Genomic DNA, 20,659 nt, shown 5'->3' with positions numbered 1-20,659 from the left:
ACAGCTAAGAGATACATGGGAGATAAAATCCTGATTTTTTTTTAATACATCAGCTGTTTCATAGTTTCTTAGAGTTTAAGGCCAGAAGGGACCATTAGATCATCTAGTCTGACTTCCTGTATTTCACAAACCATTAAATTTGACCTAGCAACCCTACACTGAACCCAAAAACTTGTCTTGGACTAAAACATTTCAGTCTTTAGGAGACTAAACTGTTGTGTGCCATAGGCAGACAACAGGAGAGACTGAGGTTCCACCAATGCCTGAGGCCCTTGCAATGGTAGAGAATTGATTAGGTCAGATATACCCAGTTGATCCTAGCAGGTGATCAGTTCCCCATCCTCCCACCTAAAGGTCCCTGCCAATCTGAGTAGGGGAAAAGTCCTTCCCACTCACAACTCTGGAGATCAGTTGGACCCTGAGCATGTGAGCAGGACATCTAAGGAAACAGATTCTCTGACTCATCTTGGAGCACTGGTCCGCCCTACGAGGTGTCCCATGTCCTGCAATGGTCAATCCCTGATGCTTGAGATGAAGGTTGGAGAGAACTACCCCACCCCACTCACAGCATACACCTAGCCAATTGTGCATGGGGAAAAATTCCTTTATGACCTCTACAGGCAACTGGATGAACTCCATTCCATGAGTTTTCTCTGCAAGTATTTAAACTACCATTAAATAAGATTAAAGGCTTTCTTCAAAACAGGAGGCCTAAAGTTAGGCTTCTAAATTCATAGTGAGGTCTAAAAAAGTGGCCTGATTTTCAAGAGATACTGAGCCCCCAAAAGTTCCCAGCATAGCCAATAGGACATCTGGGTGTTCAGGATTTTTGAAAATGAGGCCCTGACTAAGCAAAACTCTTAAGCATGTGCTTAACTTTAGGTCTCTTTGTTGGCTGAGAGTTAAGCATGTGATTAGGATGCTGAATCAGAGTGTAGGTGCCTTAATATGGATTTAGGAGCTTAAGTTTAGGCACCCAGTGTTGAAAATTTGGGCCATAAATTATTATTCTGTATGCTATCAAACCTCATCAATTGATAGTAAAGAGAGAAAGGAAGATTATTTTACATGGGGATCTACTTGAAAGGAGCAAATTTTCTTCATTATGATTCCTCCCCAACACACTGGGTCCTTCAGCAAACAAACCTGGTCATCAGGAGGAAGGAAGAGGATTTACATGATTCCCAGGTCTACTTCTCACAGTGTTTGGGTGCCTGCAGAATCTTTACTAAATAGTAAATTAAAGAGGTCAGCACCAATTTCTACTATCCGTGGTAACCATCTGAATCCTTTTATTTGATTTCAGATGTTTATAATGAGGTTGTTTCCCTCTTGGCACATATGGATGACCAAGATAAGGACAAAAGTGCTCTCAGGATTGCCTTTATAGCTGAGACCAAGCTGGCTATCGTTGTTACCGTTCTGCTAGAGACACTGCAACAGGATGAGGTAGGGCAGTTTCATGAAATTACGTCTGCTTTCCATGTGTCCACACCAAATTCTGCCTGACTTCATGGGGAAATGCATGGGGATAATTCTGTATAGAACTTGGCCTGGCACACCTTCAGCATAATCAATATTTACCCTTCTGTCCTCAGCCATGAATTCATCATGCAAAATGATGTTATTACAGATCAGGAAGATATAATGCTCTATAAAGAGAGCATTGTCCTTTTACACACAGTGGAGTACATGGGCTGTATACAGTACATGTACATGTGTACAGTACTGTAGGACTAGCAATAATCTCTTTTAATAATACTGTGCCCTTCTTTATCATCTTCATCCAAAAATCTCAAAGCACTTACCTAACACTAATGAATTAAGACTCACAGCACCCTTGTGAGAATGGTAAGCATGATCCCCATTTACAGATGATTTGTGTCACAGGGAATTAAGTTACTTGCTCAACACCACTTAGCAGGTTAGTAAAAGAATGTGAATAAACCCCAAGTGAACTGACTCCCTCCTCTTATTCCTAGCCAACACTCCTTTCTTATGATGACATATTATTGAGATTACAGCTCTGAAGGGACCTTATCTATATATTTGCTACTGGGGGAATTCTGCAATAAAAAATGATGCACACAGTGTTTTAACATTTCAGCAAATATACAATATAATTGCACCAGTTCAAATTATTTTTGATTATTTATTTCAAAATCCCTGTCAGCAAGTATGTCTGTGTCAATACAGACGACAAAAAGGATTCAGGAAATGTTTTTTGACAAATAGATTCCTGACTATGCATATTCATACAGAACTCTGAGTAACAATTCATTTCAACTCACTACAGAACCGTATTTCTGGCACCCCTCAGCCGCAGTGCAAAGGCTTGGTGGAGTCAGGGGTGATGGAGGAGCTGAGGGAGAGGGAAGTAAATTGCTGGGAAGGAGCCTGGGTGTGAACTTGGAGGGTTGCTGGGTATGGGTGGGAAATGTATGGAACAGTTTTTTTGGGAGGGGCAGGGAGGAATTGTTAGGGAGCTCCCCCCACGCAGACCCTGGCTGACCCCTAACCTCTCCCATTCAGTAAGGCACATCTGCCCCAATCTCCATGTGTTCCTGCACCCCCATGGGTCCTTGCACCCCCTGGCCACATATGTCCTTCCACCCCCACTCAGACACCCACTCCCCCCATCCCCATGTGTGCTTGTCCCCTCTCCCCATCCCCATGTGTCTCCGTGCCTCCACCCAACCACCCTATGTCCCTGTGTAGCTCTGCACCTCCTCCCCCATCACTATGTGGCTCTGAACCTCCCTCCCCCCTGTAACCCTGTGTCTCCACTCCCATTCAGCCCCTGCCCCAGTCTGCCGTCCCCCACTAGCCCTTATGAGCAGAACTGAACTGCTTGTCTTGGCCTCCTTGTACTTTAATTATTTTAATTACTCGATTAATTATGAATCTCTTTTGGTTTTAAAGAATAAAATTGTTGCATAATCCAGAGCTACTCTGAAGTACGTAGAGCTTATGTATTCATAAATTATCAGTGACAATTTTCAATTAAAAAAAATCCTCCTTACATTTAAAAATTAATGGAAGGAGCTTCTCCCCAGTGGAGCTGTGTGTTCTGATTGCAGTTTGCAGAAGCATCTCTTTTCAAGCAGCGCCGCTGGAATGTTTAGCCAGTCAAGAGATCTGATTGGCTTTGAACATTCCAAAGTGCTTTATGACCTTGGCATGCAGGTCACATAGGTTTACAGACTCACAGGAGACAGAGCTGGAAAAGACCTATTGGCTCATCCAGTCCATTTCCCTGCTAATGCAGGAGCATTCCCAGCAGCCATTTTCCACTGTTTTGGCCATACTAATTTTAAAAGCCCCTAATGACTGAGCTTCCACTGTTTTCCTAGGAAGACTGTGTCATAACCTTATAGACCTGTCTCACATTTTTCTTGTTATTAAAGTCTAAATTGTATGTCTTTTTTTAGTTTAATCCCATTACTCCTACTTTTACCTAAATGTATTATACTAAAACATTCCTCTCCCACCTTGGTGTTCACAGCCTTCAGATAGGTGTATGGTATTATCATGTCTCCCTCACAGTCATCCCTTGGCCGCATCGGCCGTAGACAGCTCTGTCAGTCTGTCTTCAGAAGCAGAGGTCTACTCGGGCCCAATTTTTAAGCCCAACCTGAACGGGCCCCAAGCCCACTCACCTCACCCTGAGAGGGTTGAATCATTTTCCATCCTGGTCCCAACCCTTCCCCCCAAACCGGATACTGCCACCGCATCCTGCTCATGGGGCTGGCGCAGCGGCAATAATGTGCAGCAATGGCTTGATCCTCTGACACTGCTCCCTGCTGTGTTGATCCCATGGGCTAAAGGAGGAGAACTGACCTGACCTGAGCCCAAGAGAGTCCAGTTGTTGTCTCATCCAACCCGACCCTGATGCCTGTAGCCAGGCCCTATAGGTTGCAGGGCTCTATTCAGAAGTCAATTCTGCCACCCTCGTGCATCCTTTTTTGTTCTCCCATGAATTACTTCCAATTTGTTGATCTCTCTGGGAATGTGGTGCTAGAAAATGCAATAATCCAGATGCAGTCACGCCTCAACTGAACAGAGAGGAACTGTCCTCTTCCTGCTTTGTGCCATGATCCCTGTCTGTAGAAGACCTAACCCACATGGCTCTTTGTGGTAGCCATCACCCCTTGCATATACATGTTGACTTTGTTTTTCACGGTCAGCCCCAGGGCACTTGTTGCTTCCCACTTTTCTCCCTCCCATTGTGTCAGTTACTTCTACCTCCTTTCCAGATGTGCTAGTTTGCAGTTTTCTGAAAGGAATCTTGTTCTCTGCTCAGGTTTTTAATTTCTCTGTGTCCCTCTTTATTTTTAATCTGTCCCAGTTGATACTATCATCTGTGAATTTCTACACTGATGGGCCCCATAAAAGACACCTTCAAGTGCGCGACTGTCAATGTAGATCTAACTGCTGAGCTAATTTCCCCTAGGAGCTGTTGAGGACTGACTGCGGGAGTTGGGTATTTTGTAATTCAACATTTTCAAATTCTGTCTGGAGTGGATAGAGCAAGGGCAAAGGGGTCATTTTTATTGTTTGTTTTCAATAAATGAAACTCGATAAGGGGGCAGTGAAGGAGGCTTCTTCTGGCTCTTTTCTCTGCAGGAAGATTAAAATATGTCAATTGCTCAGCTGCTTCTGAAGTGCTGCTAAATGCGGTGATTGTGGAGGGCATGGCATGTTTTACACCAATTAAGCCAATGGATTAGTTGTGTGAGCATGCTGGCTGGGAAGTCAGTGTGGCCTAGTGGATAGGACCCTGGATAATGACTCAGGAGACATGGATTCTCTTCTTGGCCACGAACCTGCTCTGTTATGATAAGACTTGGACTAGTGTCAGTAACCTAGTCCCAGATTTGGACCTTAGCGTCCAAAATATGGGGGTTAGCATGAAAACCTCCAAGCTTAGTTACCAGCTTGGACCTGGTAAAGCTGCCACCACCCAAAAAATTAGAGTGTTTTGGGGCACTCTGGTCCCCCCAAACCTTCCCTGGGGACCCCAAGACCCAAATCCCTTGAGTCTCACAACAAAGGGAAATAAACCTTTTCCCTTCCCCCCTCCAGGTGTTCCTGGAGAGATACACAGAAGCAAACTCCGTGAATTTAAATAGAGGGACTCCACCCTCCCCGTTTCCAGCCTTGGAAAACAGAAGTACCGAGAGTTAATCTCTTTTCCCCCCTCACCGAGAGGGAATGCAAAGTCAGGCTAGTAACTCTAACACACACAGATTTCCCCCGACTTCTTCCTCCCACCAATTCCCTGGTGAATACAGACTCAATTCCCTGGAGTTCCCCGCTACAGAAAAACTCCAACAGGTCTTAAAAAGAAAGCTTTATATAAAAAGAAAGAAAAGTACATAAAAATGGTCTCTCTGTATTAAGGTGACACATACAGGGTTAATTGCTTAAAAGAATATTGAATAAACAGCCTTATTCAAAAAGAATACACTTCAAAGCACTCCAGCAACTATAGACATGTAAATACAAAAGAAAAAACAATAACCCCTACTGTTTTTATGATCTCTGTACTCACAACTTGGAAACAGAAGATTAGAAAGCAGGAAATAGAAAAATTCACTCCTCATAGCCGAGAAAGTACAGGCAGAAGACCCAAGAACAAAGGACTCCCACACAAACTTCCCTCCACCCAGAGTTGAAAAAATCCTGGTTCCTGATTGGTCCTCTGGTCAGGTGCTTCAGGTTACTTTTTTTTTTCAGGTGAAAGAGACATTAACGCTTAGCTATCTGTTTATGACAACTAGTCATTTCATGTTTGGATTGGAAGCTCTGTAGGGCAGGGGCTTATTTGTCAAATTACTGTGTGGTCATCAAGAAAAACTTTTCCTGATTGTTTGTTCTCTTTTCTGGTTTGTCCCCAGCAAAACAGAGTCGACATTTACTGTGTCCTGGAGAAGGTATTATGGCAGGACACCGGGGACCTGGAGAGAGGGCTACTGAACAAAACAATAACCCTAGCCTCAAACCACATGAGAGAGACTCAGGTAAGTTAGTTCTCCTGAGATATTAATCAAAGGACCCAAAGTTTTAACTAATTAAAACTCTCTTTTTGGGGGGGTAAACTATATATTGAAATGAAAATGTATTCTTCTGTTAGAGGCCCACAACGTCCTAGACAGCACTTGTACACATGCATAAGATGGGAAAACTCACATGCGAAAATTACACTTGTACTTAAGTGCTTTGCAGGACCAGGACCCAAGACACATGATATCAGACACAGAGACAGGCCTATGGTTTCTTAATGAGCAAGTCTTTCCCGAAGTTTACTAGGGATTTCATAATTGATACTGATGTTATGTGGGAGGCGCTCTGATACTATTGAAGTAAGTGGCAGTATAAAGCCCTAAGACAGACAGAATCTGAACTACCTCCAAAAGAAGCAGCATTGGATTTAGAATCTAGTTTGCCAGCAGGAATACCCATGGAAAAATCCCTCTCTTGTTCCAAAGGAAGTCAGTCCCCTTTTTGGAGACAGTTTTTTCCAGGAAAGCTCTCTGAATATCTTTGAAGTGGCCCAGTCTGTTTCTCACTACTTCGTCAGGGAAGGGCAGAGCAAAATATCATGTGACTATGGTGACCAGTCATCCGCCACAAGGAGCTAATAATGAATAGTCTAACTGAGCAGTTTGCAAGCAACTCAAAGGCTGAAAATTGTTTAGCCAAATGACTCAATGAATATTTATGACTAATGACTCTATCCACAGAAAGTTGGGTGGGTTCATTTGGAACTTATGCACAGAAATAAGGACTTGACTCATATAAACAAGTCAGGCTAATGCAACCGGCTTCACTCACTTCAGTCTTTCTCTTAGAGTTTTTTTTTTCTTTTTAGGAAGCAACAAATGAAGTAAAAGTGGCAGCTAGCAACACGTTAGTGACTCTAGCATGCTGCTATTTCAATCATGTCATGTCTGAGCTGCAGTGTCTTCTAGAACCACCGAAGCTGCCTGAAGAATTTGTTTTAATTACGTTGGGAAACCTGTCATCAGCCTATGGTATGGTAACTTCCATCTTTTGTTTCAAAGTTATCGTCTTTCATTTAAGGACAGGGGATTACTCTCTCTACCTAAAAATGTTGCAGCTAAACAGAGCTCTGCTTGATTGTGTGCATGCGTGCGTGTGTGCGTGGAAAGACACAGGACTATCTGCTCTTGCTAGTTCTGGCTTCCAGATCATGAGCTATCCAGACGGCGGTGAAAGCTCTAACTTCTGCCCCGGACTGAAGTTCCTTAGGGATGGGAATGAGTGGAAGATCAGGTCTAGTGGAGCTCTTCTCCACCCCGCTTCCCATCCGGCCCCAGTGCTCTCTGCCCTTACGCTGGGAGTGAGTTGGGCAGCGGGCACAGCTGTGCACTGGTGGAGGATTCCTCTCTTCAGGGTGAATCGCCCACTGGCTTTCAATGGCTGCTTTAAAGCCATTCTGCTCTGCTTATGCAGCACAAATTGGCCCAGGAGCCCCTAGCACTCTGCCCCACAGTGTTTCTAAGTGTGTTCTAAGAAGGCGTAGAGCAGCCGATTATCTGTCTTCCTTCTCTTCTGGCCTTTCTCTGCAGCACTTAAGTGTATCCCTTTTGTGAGAATAACCCTGAACGCCATGTTCCACATGTTGGAGTTAGTCAATGACAGCCGGATGAGACAAGCATTTTGTGGTGGTAAGTGCCAGAACTTACTGTAGGTGCCCAAAATGGATATTGAGGGGGTCTTGGTACAGATTGGAGTCACTGACCAAGTTTGCAACAGGCCCTGAACTGTGCTCCCTGCCCTGCATTGCACCAGGTGCTGTGTTCCTGGGCTCCCATGGCACTCGGTGAAGCTGAGAGTGCTCCGTACTTTGCAGGAGGCGCTGAGCATTTGTAAATTCAGGCCCTTTATGACTCATGCATATAATTTAAAATAAAGAGACACAAAGACTGAAGCTGCTCATCTGCCAGCAATCTCCTGGGGGAGGAGGTGAAGGGAGCAGATTTCAATACTGTACATTTAAAAATCCCATTTCCAACTTCTTCACCCATTCTCTCCCCTTAGATGATGATAAAGAAACTCCTTTCACCCTCTTTCTCTGTCTTCTCTTCCTCTCCACTTCTCTCTTTCTTTGCTTTTCGGGTGATGCTCAGTAAAGGGTTAATCCTGTGCCTTGGAGGTAAATGGGAATTTTGCCATCAAATTCATAGGGAACAGGATTAGGCCCTAATTCTTCTTAGCAAGGACACTAGATACACCTAATTTTAGGGCAAAGTGCTCCCCACTGCCCTTCAAATCCCAGTAAAGCCGATGGCAGTTAGGGGCACTCAACATCTTTCAGACAAACTGTAAATCAGGATGAAATCATCCAGTGTTAGGGTTAAATAAACAATAACTGCAGGGGACATGAGCCATTCAGAGGAGAGCTTGCTGAAATATTTTGATTTTTAATCATATTTTCCATAATTTTTCCCCCAAATTTGATGAAAAACAAACTTGAAAAATGTCAATGACAAGTTTGATCAGGAAGTGTGCATCCAGTGTTTTGGAGCATCTAAAGAGGTGGCTGAATGTTTTTTTGATTTTTGAAAAATATAAATGATTTTTATACTTTGCAATTTTGAAAGAAAAAAACACTATCAGTAAAGATTTTTATTTGAATTTAAACTGCTTTTTCAAGCAGCTCTAATTAAGAGGTAACAAGGAAGGGAGAAAAAAATTGTGTTCAAATGATGGTAATTGAAAAAAGATTGAGAGATCTGCAAATTAAAAAGCCTTTTGAGAAACAAGACATGGAACGGTGGGAAGCGAAATAGCTCAAAATTGATGTGGGATTTCAGCATCTAGTCCTGAACTAAGCAGTAGCTGCCATGGAATTGTTGTAAACTTTAGGCCTGGGTGTGTTCACTGATAAAGCAAATTCTCCTCATTACTAATATGTCCTTTTCACATTGCCTGTCTTCTCTCCGTCCATGCAGTTCTGGAAGAATGCTCAAGGGCAGTAAATTTCTATTTGAGTAACTGGGAAAAGTGCTCATTCCCCAGAATGAGTGCATCACAATTCTGCTATCGATTTCTTCCCTTATATTCTCATGTGACCAGTAACTGGCTGACCTGTGAGGAGCCTGAGGTGAGAATCGCTAGTTTTCTAAAGCATTAGCAGAAATTGTAACGTTAAATTTTATGAGTCTAGCACTCATTGTGATGATGACATTTAATGGTAGGTCCTTTTGAATGGAACAGTATGTCATGTAAAACATCTAAAACCCAAACATTTATAATGTCACCACATCATGGAAATTCTGTCTGTATACAGCGTACATGGATTCTAATTTTATGCACCTGACGTGTAGATGGACACGGGATAGTGGGCTAAATTAATTCCTCCATTCAGCCCCAGTGGAGTTCCAACAGGGATGAGTTGGCCTAGAATGCATACTTATCTGGAGAAATATCTTACTGGTATAGTTGTGAGGTGCATTAAGATATAATCCTGAAACCAACCCTACGAGTCCCGGTTCTTTACCAGGAAATCTTGAGATAGGGCCGTTCCTTCAGTAGAACCAGGGAAGTTGCAGGCATTAGAAGTAGAAAAGGTGTGCCCATTGGATGATATTGAATGAATTAGCAGGAACATAAATTCTATGTCTCATCTATGCAGCTCAAGCAGGCCATCATCAAAGCTCTTGGTCCCATGATGAGTCTCCTGCTAGATGAAGATGAGTATCGGGATCAGATATTTGAACCGATCCAATGGCTCCTTGAGCAATATAAGGAGGACACTCATGTTTTTCACATCACCAAGGTGAGGTACCAGTCCTTAAGGTAACTGTCTATGTGTCTGCATGTATGAACTGCACGAGGAGTTTGCTGCCAGTGGGGTTTCCTGGTTGAGACAGTGACTTGTTAGAAAATAAATATACACACGAGTTCTGGGTTTATACACATGGTGAGTCAGACAACAAGATTTGTAGGTAAATGCCTCTTATGAAAAAGCATCCTCTGTTTCCTGGGGAGGATGATAAGGAGATAGAAAACAAAACACCTGCCCCCCCCCAACAAGATACTCCCTCCTTGTGATTTCCTAGTACATCCTGTCAACTCTGTGTCTCTCTTTTAGTTCATAAGCTGCTCAGAGCAGTGGCTGCCATATGTTGCCTCTGGTCAGTACCAAGCCAACAGTCAATGGTTGAAAATTAATACTAAGGAGGCTTGAGAGTCATTGCTTTGGATTCTGTAACTAGATGGATCTAAAGGCATTGCCTGTCTATTTCATCTCCCATTCTATGCAGTGCTGTTGTAGCCATGTTGGTCCCAAGATATTAGAGCGCCAAGGTGGGTGAGATAATCTAATTAAAGATATTGTCTCACTCCCCTGCTCTCTCTATTTCATCTACCCTGAGTACCACATGAGCAAGAAGAAAGGGGCCATATTCTTTCTTCATTGGGGCTACACAGTTGTAAATGAAGTCATGAGACAGCTATAACTTCTTGGTAGTGATATTTACTCACCATCTCTGTTGGTTGAAGCTTTCTGGTACAGAGTATGTGGTCACATTTGGGGTTGAAAAACCCATGATTTGGAGGGAACCAATACATCATGGACTTGTTTGATAGCATCAGGGCACTACACAACTACTTAAATATAGTAAAATCTGTAGATGGCATCAAAGACATTCTGGAAGCTTGAAGCAACAAAGGAGAAAAGTGTTTAGATGCAGGAAGGAATTTGATTTTCACCTTTTTTATCAATAACCTGGCAGAGGACATAAAATCGTCCCTGATAAAGTTGGCAGATGAGATAAAAATTGGGAAGTGGTAAAAAATGGAGAGGACAGATTCAGAGAGATCTAGATCACTTGGTAAACTGGGCGCAAACAAAGGTGCATTTAAATATGGCTGAATGTAAATGTGAGCATCTAGGCACAAAGAATGTAGGCTATACATACATGATGGGGGATGCTGTCCTGGGAAGCAGTGACTCTGAAAAAGATTGTGGGGGTCATGATGAATAATCAGCTGAACACGAACTCATGCTGTGGCCAAAAAAGCTGAAAAGCATAAAAAGGGGAATCTCAAGGAGGAGTACAGTGGTTGTTTTACTTCTAAATCTGGCACTTGTGTGACTCCTGTTGGAATACTGTGTCCAGTTCTAGTGCCCACAACTCAGAAAGGGTGTTGATAAATTGGAGAGGATATTGACAGAAGAGTCACAGTGATTACAGGATTAGAAAGCATGCCTTACAGTGATAGAATCGAGGAACTCTATCTATTTAGTTTAACAAACAGAAAGTGAAAGGGTGCGTGATGGGGTTTACCTACCCCCCATTGGTTCAACAGGGGCTAATCCTACTTTGTGGGCTGAGGAGGCCATGGCCCCTCATCTCTGCTGGGCATGCTTCAGCTGGAACTAGGATATAAAAGAGAGCCGCTCAGCTGAATCTGGGATGGCTGCCGAAGGGAGCAGAGGTGCATTGCAGGCTCCTGCAGAGAGACTGCCAGTGCTCCAGGATTCAGTGGCCAGCCGGACTGTGGCTGCAACCCACGACCCCCAGCCGCCCAATGCCAGAGACGGAAGAGAGAGCACAGAATCCCTGAGACCGCCAGCTGCGGAAGAATGGGTGGGAAGTAGCCTAGGTGGATTAAGCACTGATCCAACTGAGGAACCTGGCTTTGACGCAGCATGTTTTGAAAGGATCTCCGCTGAGTTGGTGGCAGATATCCCTGCGGCAAGACAGGGCCCTGGGCTGGGACTTGTGGAATAGGTAGGAGCCAGTGGAGAAGGCCTGGCCACTAGGCAACACTTCCCTGCCACAAAAGGTGGTCCTATTGACTCTGGCCACTAGGCAGCACTGCCATACCTAGAAGAGTAGCCCTAGTGACTCAGGCTGTTGGGCCGTGGACCCTCACAGAAGGGCTGCTGCGCTGATACCGACCATTAGGCTGTGCTGCCCTAGAAGCCAGGACTGCTGCGGTGGCTAGGGAGACTAGGCCAGCTGGGCCGCCCGAGATCTACTTCAATTCCTCCACAGCCTGGTACCTACCTGATGGGTGGACCTGCCCTGTGACAGGGTGACTTAATTACAGTCTATAATATCTTACATGAGGGACTCATGTTTTATAATGGGCTCTTCAGTCTAGCAGAGAAAGGTGTAACTTGATCCAATGACTAGAAACTGAAGCGAGACACATTCAGACTGGAAAATACCGTGTACATTTTTAATGGTGAGATAATTAACCATTAGAACCATTTACCAAGGGCTGAGGCAGATTCTCCCTCACTGACCATTTTTATATCGAGATTGGGATGTTTTTCTAAAAGCTCTGCTCTGGGAATTATTCTGGGCAAGGTCTGTGGCCTGTGTTATACCGGAGGTCAGACTAGATGATGGCAATAATCCGTTCCGGCCTTGGAATCCACGAATCCCCTGAATCTGCTTCAGTCACTACATACTGCTCCTGTGTGTGCCACCATCTGACTTTTACCCTCTGTTGCAGAGTCTGAGCCAGCTCTTGGAGGTCTCTGGTGAATATAAGATCCCTCTCCCTAAGAGGACATTTCAAGCCATCTGCAGTGCTCTGCACAACCAGGTGAGGGGTGGGTTTGCTTGGATCCCTTGAGATTAGGCACAGCAGATCTGAAGCATATTAACAATCAAAATCTATTGAATGATAGTGCAGAGCCTGGGGACCGCCTCATGCCTTCCTGTTTTCTGCAGGCTCAAGAGTAAGCAGGTAGTGGTCTCATTTTCTTAGCTAATATCCAGCTCAGTTTGTAAAGCAATTTCACCATAAGCCGATTATCAGAGGGAGTCAGAGTTGTACAGTAAACACTGTGGCTGTGTCTTGATTCGATGAGCTCTGCTGTTCAAAACACTTTAGCTTCTCTCATCTAAGGTATTGGACATTGTGTTTGATTCTTGCTGTGCATTCAGTATCGTCCACCTGGGGTTCAGACCTCTAGTTGGACACGTAGGAAGTGGAAGCTTAGAAATTAATTGAACATTTTCTTTTCAATTGCTTCTGATTAGTTTTTCTTTGACCATTTCCCTTCTTCTCATAGATCTGTTCTCAAGCTGAGCCGCTCAGCCTGGAACATCACCCAGAGCTGGTCTATTGTATAGTTCAGCTAGGTAAGAGGAAGAGACTCTGAGTTACACAGTGGTTTCCTTGTAACTTCCTTTGTAAGGTATGGTAAGAATAAGAGTTCTGTCGTCAGTGAGGACGTGCTTTCTTGCCTTGCAGCCCGTTCTTCTCCGGAGGATCTGATAGCCTTTCTGCGCTCGCAGCTGAAGGTTGAGAATGAGGCTGTTCGTGTGGCATCTCTGAATCTGCTCAGAGCTATTGTTGGTGCTGACTGTAAGTAACACAGGAGCAACTGTGCCAGCTGCCCTCTTGGCCGACATGCTGAGCGTTGAGTTGGGGACATCCAGGGCAGGGCCGGCTTTAGGAAGTGCGGGGCCTGATTTGTGGGGCTTGTACTCACCGGGCGGTGCCCTGAGTCTTCGGTGGAACTTCAGCAGCGGGTCCTTCACGTGCTACCGAAGACCCAGAGCGAGTTTAGGACCCACCGCCAAAGTGCCAGCGAACACCCAAAGCGAGTGCAGGACCCGCCGCTGAAGTGCCGCCAAAGACCCAGAGCACTGCTGGGTGAGTAAAAATTTAAAGGGCCACTGGGAGCGGGGTCCTGTTATGTGCGGCGCCCTCTCAGACACAGGGCCCGATTCAGGAGAATCAGAGGAATCGGCCTAAAGCCAGCCCTGATCCAGAGCTAAAAGCATGAGCTACTATAGATTGAGCTGAAGAACCAAGGCTTTGTAGGCACGGCAGGGCTGTAACAGACTCATCGCCTCTGCAAATGGGGCACAGAATCTCCATAACACACAGTCAACAGTGGTCTGGGTATCCACTAAGGGGCTAAATGCTGCCCTAAGTTACCCCCCTATGGCCACACAGAAATCAACAGGTTCAACTAAGTGCTGAATGTAGCCCAAGATATTTTTCAACTTGAGATACAGAAGTTGACTTGAGGCTAAAGCACAGTAACAATAATCAAACATAAAATAATACCTCCTGACTCGATAATCGTCAGTATTAGACACTGTAGACTAGATTCTGAGTTCTGTTATACTGTGTAAACACAGATTAACCTCAGTCTATCTAATTCTTTTATTATTATTTCCATCATGGCAGTATGACGGCACTATTTATAGAAATGGAATTACTTTAGATTTATGCTAGTGTAACTGAGACCAGAGTCTGGTCCTATGTTTTCCCCACTGATTCTGTGTATGAGAGAAGCTTGGTACTATTCTTAAATGGGGCCTTTTGAAATCCAGGATTAATTCCAATGTGGAAAGTGAGTGTGTGGAACAAAGAAGTACTGGACACTTCTCCTTATCTTTCAGTGCCCGAGACAAGACTGAAAAAGTTTCTGATTGTGAAGGCAGTGAAATCCACTCTGGGTGATCAGAATGCTACGGTAAGAGTGTGTGTGAAGCAGTGAAATATTTCAATTTTTTTCAATGATATGGGATGAATGGACATCTGGGTGGAGCTTTCATTCAGATCCAGAGGAGAGACTGCAGACTAGAGAAGGCATATCATTCTCCTGCCTGTGTTAAATGGATCCATGTTTATAAGCCAAGGAGATCAAATCAAAAGCATAAGGACTCTCATATCCTATCTCCGATTTCAGGCAGAAGGGATAACAATAACTCATGTGTGTCATCTCTATCCTTGCAGGTGAGGACGGCAGTTCTTCATTTCATCCGGAGGCTGCTCAGCTCAGAAAGTGTGGAGAATTGTGCAGCGTGGGAGATGGTAGCACATGTTTTCAGGGAGTTCAGTGTATCCACCAGCAAACTGGTAAGGAGAGTTCTTAGCACTTAGGACTGGGTCCTACCATTCTTTCATGCTGGCTGCTCCCCTTGCCTTCAGTGGGAGTTTTGACTCAAGGACAACTGGACTGAATGATTAGAGCCAGAATCTGATCAGTTATATTGGTGTAAAGTCAAGGTAACTCCGCTGACTTTAGTGGCGTTACTCTGGATTTATACTAGTGTTACAGAGATCAGACTCTCACACTGGGTATTTACATCTACCAGAGTCATCTAGGTTACTCAACCCTCTGGTGAGTCTTTGAAAATTCTGAAAACACCATTTTTCAGTGAAATATTCTAGTCCAAGGAAGCACATCTCTTTGTTTGAAATAGACTCTCCAGAGAACATAATGATGCCCAATTCTGTGGCTGTTGAAGCAAACGTAAACTATCAGCAAAACACCGAGGTTATGCAGGTTGCATCACAGACTGTCAGGAGACTGGAAAAGCTTGCTGCATATTTCCCTCACTACATGCTCTCATCTACATATACTAGTTTAAAAATATCTTCAATCCGTATTTCTATCCATGGACACAGCCAGGGGCTCCAGACACTTTGTGCTCCATGGTTGGAGCCATGATCTGTATTAACATAAACAGTTCAACTTTACAGTCAGTTGTTGAAGATCTTAGCTCTGCTTGGCCCCTTTTCTACAAAGTTGGAGCTTGTGGCAATACTCTCCAAGGGCCTTTTTCTCTCTCTCACACACACATGCACCCATCTTAAGGAAGGCTGCTTTTTCTCATTGGGCCAGTTTTGCTCTCCTTTAAACTAAAATCAGTAGAGTCAATCAATATTTAGTCTGGTGTAAGTAAGAGGAGAATTAGGCCCGTTGATAGAATCACACTCACTACACACGAAATGACCAAGCTGGTTGGGGCATCAGAACAAACAGAGTGGATCCCCCTGGTTCTGCATATTGATTCCCACTGGGCAGAGTCTGAATGTTTTTCCTGAGAGATAAAAAGATGAAACAGTTTTCCAAATTTAAAGAAAATTAACCCTGTTGGGGAAACTCTTTTGTGTTCAGTGAATCATTCCCTTCACTTGAGGGTTTTCCTAAGCCTGGGATCTGACCCACCAGTTAGGAGTTTCTATTATTCCCTTCCCTTCAGATGGTTGTGCACTTCCAGTGCAATATAAAAGCAGGCATAGGTCAATGTTCAAGATGGCTTTGTAAGAGAAGGACACTGATTCTCTAGCCAGTGTCTTGCTACTAGCTAATAAGTTCTATAGAGCTATCTCACAGCAGGGTACAACACTTCTCACCCAGGCTATTCAGGAAGAAAACACTATCCAAAGCCTGTGCATTGACATCCTGCAATGTCTGGACACCTCAGTCAGTGGAATGACCCAAGTAAGTGACCTGTTGCTACTGCTTCTTGAAATAGGGACGTTCTTCCTTACATTCTTTGTACTTCCCCACAAGGAAGCTTTTTGCACACTCAGCATAATGGAGGAACAGTATGTCAAATTCATGTCAGGGATGGTGTGACCCCTTCATCATGGAGTAAGTGGTTCACATTAGAGAAAAGATAGAAAGCAATTTAACTGGAAGAAATTATGTTGCAGAGATCTTCTCTTCATTCTTTCCACTGTCTGAGTGCAACTCCCCCTTAGATCCTCCATGAATACTTCTGATCTTTAGATTTGGTGATCCTGGATTTGAACAGATCTTAGGGCTGGGACTGTGCCTTATCTAGGTCTGTAAAGTTCTGGGTGAGTTAATGGTGCTATCTAAGTAGCTCCATAATGCTGTAATGCAGGGAAGGAGGATTCATCTCTGGGTGAGAGCCAAATTGCTCACCAAAGAAGGCAGTGTATTTAAAAGACAGAGTGAGGGGGCACCAGACAGGTAGAGTGAGATGATGGGAGGAGAGAGAGATGAGGTGATAGGTAAGGGAAGGGTCAGTGATGAATAAAAGGAATTTTTATTGAGAGGGAGGGATTCAGACAGCAGGATACTGGAGGTGGGGGAATGGAAATAGCTGTGTACTGAACAGTCTCGCTCTTCTCTGCAGGTGCTATGGCCAAGGCTTCTAGAATATGTGGTGCCAGCTCAGTACACTGGTACTTTGAAGCCTCTCTGCAGATGCCTTAGGGAACTGGTTGAGAAAAAGCAGCAGGAAGGAGAAGAAGCTGCTTGCCTCGACTACGGTGGACCAGGTTTATAACAGAAACTCTTTCATTTATTCTCTCCAAGCACACTGTGAAATGAACAGGTTCAGTCTGCTCCAGTTCTCTCATCTGCAATGAGAAGGCTAAAATGAATGAGGAATGGTCTTGTGATTGCAACATGGCCATGGGGGAAGCTAGGAAATGTGGGTTCTGTTCCCAGCTTGCCACCAAAATTCGGATGTGACCTTGGGGAAATCACTTGATCTTTCTCTCTCAGCTTCCCTGCTTGTGACATGAAGGAGTAATTAATGCCAACCTGATAGAGGTGCTGTGAGGCGGAATTCATTCATGTCTGTAAAGCATTTTGAGAAGCTCAGACTGAAAGCACTATGGAAATGCAAGTTATGATCAGCTGCATTCAACATTGTTGGGCACAGTGGGAATGGCTAGGTGAATAACATCAGCAGGACTCTCTGAAAGCCTGGCAAAATTAATGATATTCTCTTTCTTTCCCTAGTGAAACTCCCTACACCCCAGGGGCTGCTGGCACGACTCCTGGTGAGTAGACCGTGAGAATAGGTTTTCTGCGGAATATGAAGTGGGACAGTTAACTATATAAAAATGGGTTTTCTAGCCAGATGCTTGTAGACAGGCTGAGGAATGTGTGTGATTGGATCTCTCTGTCTCTGCCCTCTCCTGAGACACACTGTTCTGGATCCTCGCACTAGCTAGAATGCTTTCTTCTTCAGGAAGGCGCTGCAGTAGAATCAACAACTCTATTGTATGGTCTCCACAATGAGAGAGTCTGAGCTATTCTCTCCTTCAGGAACAAACTGGTATTGTGCTGACAAAACTTAGCCTGTTCTTTCTCTCTCATTGGCAGGTAGTAGCCTCATCTCCTTATGCAGGAGAAGGACACGGATGTGCTGCCTTGCAGTTACTACAGGCCCTGCACCAAAATATCCATGCAGCAGTGGGTGAGATGTGGGTAGTAAAGATCCCATCTCTGGTGCAGTACATTGAAGGTAAAGCGCTAGTTAGGAGAAGTGCGGTCCATGGAGAATAGAAGGGAAGCCAGAAAATGCAGCTTCGTATGGTCATGTGTTGTGCCATTCCTGTTGCAGTATGTGGGAACAGTGGGGAATTGAAATTGGGCTTCTAGGCCTTCACTTTTCCTTCATCTGGATAACTATGAACCACTGGGGTAAATCCAGAGTTGATCCACTGAGGCCAATTCAATCCGGGCAGAATCAGGCCAGGAAGGTTTCAGCTGAATGGAAATTTTACAGCAGTTCCCCCCACACCTATGCTAGGTTAATGTTTGGGAAGGTAAATTAAGCGTGAAGCTGGAGGTTAGTGAAATATTTTGGGGTTACATAGATAGTCTGAGTTTGCAAACTGAATTTTTCTGAAAATTAACCTCCATGTTTACTTTCAAGGGTGATTCAATTAAAAAACCCAGAGTTTTTCTTTCTGTAAGGAAACCTGAGTCATAAAAGTTAGGTTGGCCAAGTGGGTGCCCTATGTAGAATCTAGATACTGGGGGCCTAATAATGTCTTTCATCAATTTTACAGTGGTATGAATCTATTGACCTCCTCAGTCAGTGTAGGCTGTGTCTACACTATGGGGTTATGCCAGCAGAGCGCCAGTGATGTAGCTCTGCCAGTATAGTCTCTGTGGAGTATGACAGACCCTACGTGGAGCATAACCCGATGTGTTTCTGATGACTGTCAAGCCCCACAATATTCAAGTGGGTTTGATATTCAAAAAAAGATTTAAAAAATGAGCTGCCTCTTCCCTAGTGGTTGTTGCTGTACAGAGTCCCCAGTACCACCTTGTGCCGACATTAAAGAAGGGTAGGTTAGAGCTGGACATTCAGAAACAGGGCTAGATTCTCAGCTGATGTAAATCAGTATAATTCCATTGACTTCAGTGAAGCTACACCGATTTACATCAAGTTAGGATCAAGTCCAGAATCTCTTCTTATACAGGAAAAGTTTGTTTTCATATTAAGCCCAGTCTTCTGATGTGCTGAACAGTTTTGTGAGATGCTAAGTACTCTCAGCTCCCATTAAAGTCAACAGGAATTGGGAGTGCTCAGTATCTCACTCCTGGTGGGTTGACTGGCCCTGAATAAAAATGCCAGCAGGGTACATAACATGATACTTCCTGTTGGTCCAGCAAAGAGTGTTGGCGTATGTCCCATTTAGCCTTGAAAGCCCAGGTATGTTACAGCTTGGCAGAGCAGGGGTTTTCGAAGGACTAACTGCAAAGGAGATTCCTGGGACGACTCTTCTTGCTAACCTAGGTGACATTATTGTTTTGCCTCCTGCTTCATAGGAAACACAGAGAATTCCCTGGACTGTGTGCGGTGGGAGCACATGCTGCTTCAGGTACAAGACGCCTTTCAGCTGTATTGTCACAGCCCTCCCTCCCCCCTCCAAATATATCAGCTGGGGAAAATATTAATGATAAACTTTTCATTATAAGCAGGGCTGGTCAAACCATTTCATTTTGTTCAGTGAAAACTGGCCTTTTTTATTTTCATAGGACATTTTCAATTTTTTTTTTTACACAAAACAAAACAAAACAAAACAAAACAACCACAACCCAAATGGAAAATGTTCAGTTTTTTGAAACTGAAGTTGATTTTTTTTTCATTTGCTTTCACGCTGAGGTGAAACTGGTAAGGTGGTATGTTGCAAACCTATGAATTCTGTGAGTGTCCAGTGGAACAGGCGCTGGACATTGTGGGGCTGCAGAGAGGGCTCGGCGGTCGGACTGTACTGATTGCTTATCTGTAGAAGGATAGTGGAACCTGGATGGGGTGAGAAGGGCGTGCTTGTGTTTCCTGTGGCTGGCAGAGCACAGAGAAGGCTTCCTCATGCTAAGGGCAGGTGGTAGTGAGGTACCTCACAACCCTGGGGACCCTCGAGAGGTGGCATAAAGGGTCCAGAGCACTTCAGAGAAGGTTCCTGGTCCTTCGTAGTCCAGGGCCCTTTGCTCAAAGTTTATTAGACCCATCCTCCATCCACTATAAAATCACTCCTCAATGATCAGATTTCTTGGCTCCATCTCATTCTCCATTCACTGTCCATCTGGGTTTGGGGACTGAGAGGAATCATCAGGCAAAGGTTAAAGAACAACAGCAGAGGAAGTCTGGGTTGTCGATGTTTATAGTTCTCAGTAGGGAAATAACCTTCCCATGACACCTGAATATTGGAAAGTTTACAAGAGAGAACAAGGAAGAAAAAAAAACACCAAACAAATAAACAAACAAACCCCACAACAACCCCCAAATTCTTGCAATTACCCATCTGCTTTAACTCTTGTTTTACACTCAGTTCCTAAGAACATCTCTGGAGATGATAGACGACAGTGCCTGGAGCAGGCAGATAAGCCTTGAGTTGAGCCAGCAGATGGCCAGCTATACCAGCCCCTCCCATGAGAAGGTTTGTTTTCTGTTAAGGCTTAGTTTCTAGTTAATTTCCCTTGAAATTCTGATTGGGGGGCTACATAATGTTTCTCTCAAGGCTTCATTACTTTTTATTTTATTCTGCATAACAAATTTGTTTTTACTTATTCCCTGCTCTCTTCCCCCCGCTCCCCGCCCTTCCAATATTTGCTTGGACAGGCTGCTTGTCTGTGCTGCAT

General features: G+C 44.2%; 1 protein-coding gene across 1 annotated transcript in view; it reads left to right on the top strand.

Annotated features, from left to right (window-relative positions):
- Positions 1-5,928: 5,928 nt before the first annotated feature.
- MROH2B (maestro heat like repeat family member 2B) overlaps positions 5,929-20,659 on the top strand; it is a gene marked incomplete at its 3' end in the record, with an annotated part of 30,108 nt that continues 15,377 nt past the window's right edge. The window contains exons 1-16 of the mRNA XM_030542885.1: positions 5,929-6,023; positions 6,875-7,037; positions 7,596-7,694; positions 8,982-9,133; positions 9,665-9,808; positions 12,502-12,594; positions 13,067-13,136; positions 13,249-13,362; positions 14,412-14,485; positions 14,749-14,871; positions 16,160-16,243; positions 16,908-17,052; positions 17,522-17,562; positions 17,888-18,029; positions 19,346-19,398; positions 20,350-20,457. Of these exons, the coding sequence (XP_030398745.1) occupies positions 6,009-6,023; positions 6,875-7,037; positions 7,596-7,694; positions 8,982-9,133; positions 9,665-9,808; positions 12,502-12,594; positions 13,067-13,136; positions 13,249-13,362; positions 14,412-14,485; positions 14,749-14,871; positions 16,160-16,243; positions 16,908-17,052; positions 17,522-17,562; positions 17,888-18,029; positions 19,346-19,398; positions 20,350-20,457 (1,620 nt within the window). The remainder of the gene's footprint in view (positions 6,024-6,874; positions 7,038-7,595; positions 7,695-8,981; positions 9,134-9,664; positions 9,809-12,501; positions 12,595-13,066; positions 13,137-13,248; positions 13,363-14,411; positions 14,486-14,748; positions 14,872-16,159; positions 16,244-16,907; positions 17,053-17,521; positions 17,563-17,887; positions 18,030-19,345; positions 19,399-20,349; positions 20,458-20,659) is intronic.

Source organism: Gopherus evgoodei, unplaced genomic scaffold (assembly GCF_007399415.2).
Source record: "Gopherus evgoodei ecotype Sinaloan lineage unplaced genomic scaffold, rGopEvg1_v1.p scaffold_170_arrow_ctg1, whole genome shotgun sequence".
Lineage (NCBI taxonomy): Eukaryota > Metazoa > Chordata > Testudines > Testudinidae > Gopherus > Gopherus evgoodei.
Note: the sequence above shows the minus strand (reverse complement) of the source record. Positions and strands in the feature narration are given on the sequence as shown.